The 3,604-nt window shown below is 46.6% G+C and overlaps 1 protein-coding gene across 1 annotated transcript; it reads right to left on the reverse strand.

Annotated features, from left to right (window-relative positions):
* Positions 1-652: 652 nt before the first annotated feature.
* Positions 653-3,163, reverse strand: PATE1 (prostate and testis expressed 1). The gene is made up of 3 exons (XM_039254858.1): positions 3,112-3,163; positions 1,479-1,607; positions 653-786 (listed from the first exon to the last, which is right to left on the reverse strand). Exons 1-3 carry the CDS (start codon positions 3,161-3,163, stop codon positions 653-655), a joined length of 315 nt encoding a protein of 104 aa, XP_039110789.1.
* Positions 3,164-3,604: the final 441 nt, after the last annotated feature.

Consider the following 3,604-nt stretch of genomic DNA (forward strand, 5'->3'; position numbering starts at 1 on the left):
GTACAAGTTACTATCTTTAGATCCCATGTATGACTCCTCCACTTCTCCAACCTGTGACTCTGAAGACAGCCTCATCCTGGAAGGCAGAAAATCATTCTCTCTTCAGGATTCTGATGCAAATTCCCTTCTCTTCACTCTGGGAATACCATTCATGAACAAAATTCAAGAAGACTCAGGCTGTCTCTTCATTTTGCTACTTCCCTCCCTGCAATGCCAGGGCTATATGTTTTAGTGGGAGTAAGATAGGAAGGGTAATACCAAGAGATGTAAATATTTAAGAAGAAGAAAGAAAAGAAATGAAAATATTCTGCCACAGAAAGAAGGGGGAAAGACAGGAAAAAATGGACCTATTCTCGTCTTCCTTTTCTGAAGCAACGTAGGCTACGTGGTAGAAGCACTAGCCTTTGTAATAACCTGCAGGAGGCATTTAGCTTACTCCCCAGGTGTTTGTCTTCCCCACCCTTCCCTCAAATCCCATCGCCACCAGGGACCAAGAAAGAAAATCTGGAGGAGGAGAGGAATTTTTCTTACACACGCAGAAGGCAGAACCATGTGCTTGCAATCTGAAATGTGGCTTTTTAGGAAATCATTGTAAAGAGGTGGAGGCAGCAATATCCTCCAGAGATTGGGGCCACTGAAGGACAAGCAATCTCTATAGGAGTTCATTGCAGAAGTCATAGCCCCGGCAGCACCTGAACTCTACCAAGTAGACACTCCATTTTATTCTGTCCACATTAGCACAGCTCTTCAGGCAGCCCATGAAGGTTAACCATGGAGTACCATCTCCTGCAGAAGGACGAAGAAACAGATTAGCAAAGAGGCTTCTGCAAAGAAACTCTTTTCCAGTACATACCAGCATAGAACAACCTTGTGTGTGGTTCAAGTCTCTGTTATTCAAACGTGAAGAACGCCAAGATGCTACAAGTTGAAGGCTTCCCAGAAGAAAAGCAATGGCAGAGAAGTTTGAAAAAATTATTGGGGGTGGGGAGGTCATGACAGCAGCAACTGAAGGACTTCCAAAGCTGGATATTTCAGTGGAGAATCTTAACACTGGTTTAAGGAAGGGTGATAAATGCCCACAGTTTGCTTACACGAAGGGTTGGAAAATAGAGAGGGCCATTTAGACAGTATCTATTGCTGGCACTGACCACCCCCCATGGAAGTCCAGGTCGGGACAGACAAGGAACTGCCCTCCACACTCCAACAACCACCTATGTCCCACTGGCCATATTGTGCCTCCCCTCTCCACTCCATGTAGTCTTCCTGCTTTCTGCAAGCTGCTCAAAATACTGGTTCCATAGCTACAGACCCCCACCCCTTGGTGACCACCTCTATCTATTTTTCATTATGGCCTATGTTAAGGGTAGGGAGAGCAGCCATCCCAGGGCTGGGGCTGCCTGTGGCAAAATACAGTCCCTGCTTTTTCCTATAGCTCGTATGTCCCAGTCAGCTTCCCCCACCCCCAGCCCACAACTTACTCTTGAAAATCCTCCCAGTTGTGCAAGACTCTTCTCTTGTTATAATGCATATTCCTCTGCCTCTGGAACACTTCTCTCCTGGAAACTTGAGGTGGCACATCCTACACTGAACGATTCCTACAAGTTGGGCTATTGGGTCAAGAAATAGAAGTGAGAAGCAATCTCGCACTGCCATGAGAAAACCCATCTCCCCTTTCAGATCTGAAGTCTGCTTGAAGCCCAGAAATCTTTGCCAGAGACCCACGAGGTATGGGCATCTGCCTCTAATAAGAGAGGCTAAGCCAGGAGAGGGATTGTAGTTAATGCTCTCTGGAGTTTAGGCTCAAAAAGTAGGAGGGGAAAGAAAGGTGGAGGGATAAGGAAAAGAACTAAATCAAGACTGAAATAAATCAGGCCCACTTCACACTCACCAGAATAATGATTTTCATCAAAAAATGGTCCCTGAACTGTATTGGCAAAGAGAAACAAAATCAATCTGCAATTTTGTCTGAGATTTAGCCCTGCACAGGGCCCCTGGGATGCTTGCGTCACATGGGGTCCAGCCTGTGCTTTTCACCTGGGGCCACTGTAGGCTCTTTCTGTCCCTCCAAAGCCTCAGCACCTGCCTCCTGACATTTATGCACCTCTTCCCTCCTTTCAATTCTCTTCACCTCTGGTGGGGTCTGTCAGATATCCTACCCATCACTATAGGGTGTAGCACAGACCAGAAGAGAAAGATAGATGTACCTTTTCCCCCTCCTTCCCTTCTTTTTAATTGACCTACGTGGCTTTCATATCTCTGTGTGCCTGGAAGCTGACAATGGGGAAAAGCATTTGAAATTCATGAGGTTGCTACACTTTGGTTTGGCCACCTGGTGCCTATAAAATCAGTAGTCCACTCTCTCCTTTCCCTTTTGCTTGCCTTTTATTACACTCACCCTCAGCCTTGTCAGCTGCTGTTCATGTTATTTTGTCAAACTTCAAATCAGCTCCCAGCCCAGCCCATCCTGCTGTAAGAGGTTGCTGACTGTTGAAACTCAAGGGCTATCTCTGGGTTCCTCTCAACACCCAATGCCCACACTGCCTGGCTCATCTCTGCCCTCCTTCCTTCTTCTCCCTCCCACACAATGATCCGTTTATACTCACAGGAATGATCACTCTCTTCCAGTGACCCAGACAGTACTGTTGGGGAAAAAAAAAAATACATGCTCTGCAGACCTTATGTCTGCTTCTGTGAAAATCCTCTCAATCCACTTCTTTCATCCTATAAGAGGAAAGGTCCCAGGGATGTGGTGCATTGTGAGTGGAAGGCATGGTATTAGAATGGTGATATGAAGGCACCTGGGTGGCTCAGTCAGTTGAGAGTCCGACTTCAGCTCAGCTCATGATCTCACGGTTCATGAGTTTGAGCCCTGCGTTGAGCTCTGTGTTGACAGCTCAGAGCCTGGAGCCTACTTTGGATTCTGTGTCTTCCCCTCTTTTGGCCCTTCCCCTACTCATGCTCTGTCTTTCTGTCTCTCAAAAATAAAATAAACATTAACAATTTTAAAAAGAATGGTCGTATGGCTCCCAGAAGAGGACCTTTGTCACAGGAGCCCTGACCCATTCCAGGATCCTGGACACACCTCCCCAACTGTCAACCGTAGGGACTCACCTCTAATGTAGCAAAGCAGGATGGGAAGTCCCAGCAACAGGGGCTTGTCCATTATGGAAAGAAAGGAGCAAGTTAGGGCAAGATGCTGCCGGGTGTCTATTTATACCCCTGTCAGGTTGGGTTTCCCTAGGAAGGGGTAGGGGTGGGGACACTGTGGAAGTTCTTGAAAGGCATGCCTTTCTCCTAGGGAAATCAGTGACTCTGTGGTTTCTCTTTTTGGAGAACTGGGTAGAAGAGGGAGCAGCTGACCTGACGTATTTCAGTCCAACTACTCAGGATGGTTGATGCCATGTTCTATGGCTTTTTTCATGATACCACACACTGTGGGAGAAAACAAGGATAAATCTGAGCTGAGTGGGTAGGATTCAAGGTGCTCATTAAAGATGAGAGAATATATGAGCACACAAATAATTGCAATGCAGAAAGGCCAAAAGGACACGGAGCACAGACCCTTAAAAAGGCATACCTGTGGAGAGTTGAAAAGAGAGGTGGA

The sequence above is a fragment of the Hyaena hyaena genome, unplaced genomic scaffold (assembly GCF_003009895.1).
Source record: "Hyaena hyaena isolate Hyena2069 unplaced genomic scaffold, ASM300989v1 scaffold_500, whole genome shotgun sequence".
Taxonomy (NCBI): domain Eukaryota; kingdom Metazoa; phylum Chordata; class Mammalia; order Carnivora; family Hyaenidae; genus Hyaena; species Hyaena hyaena.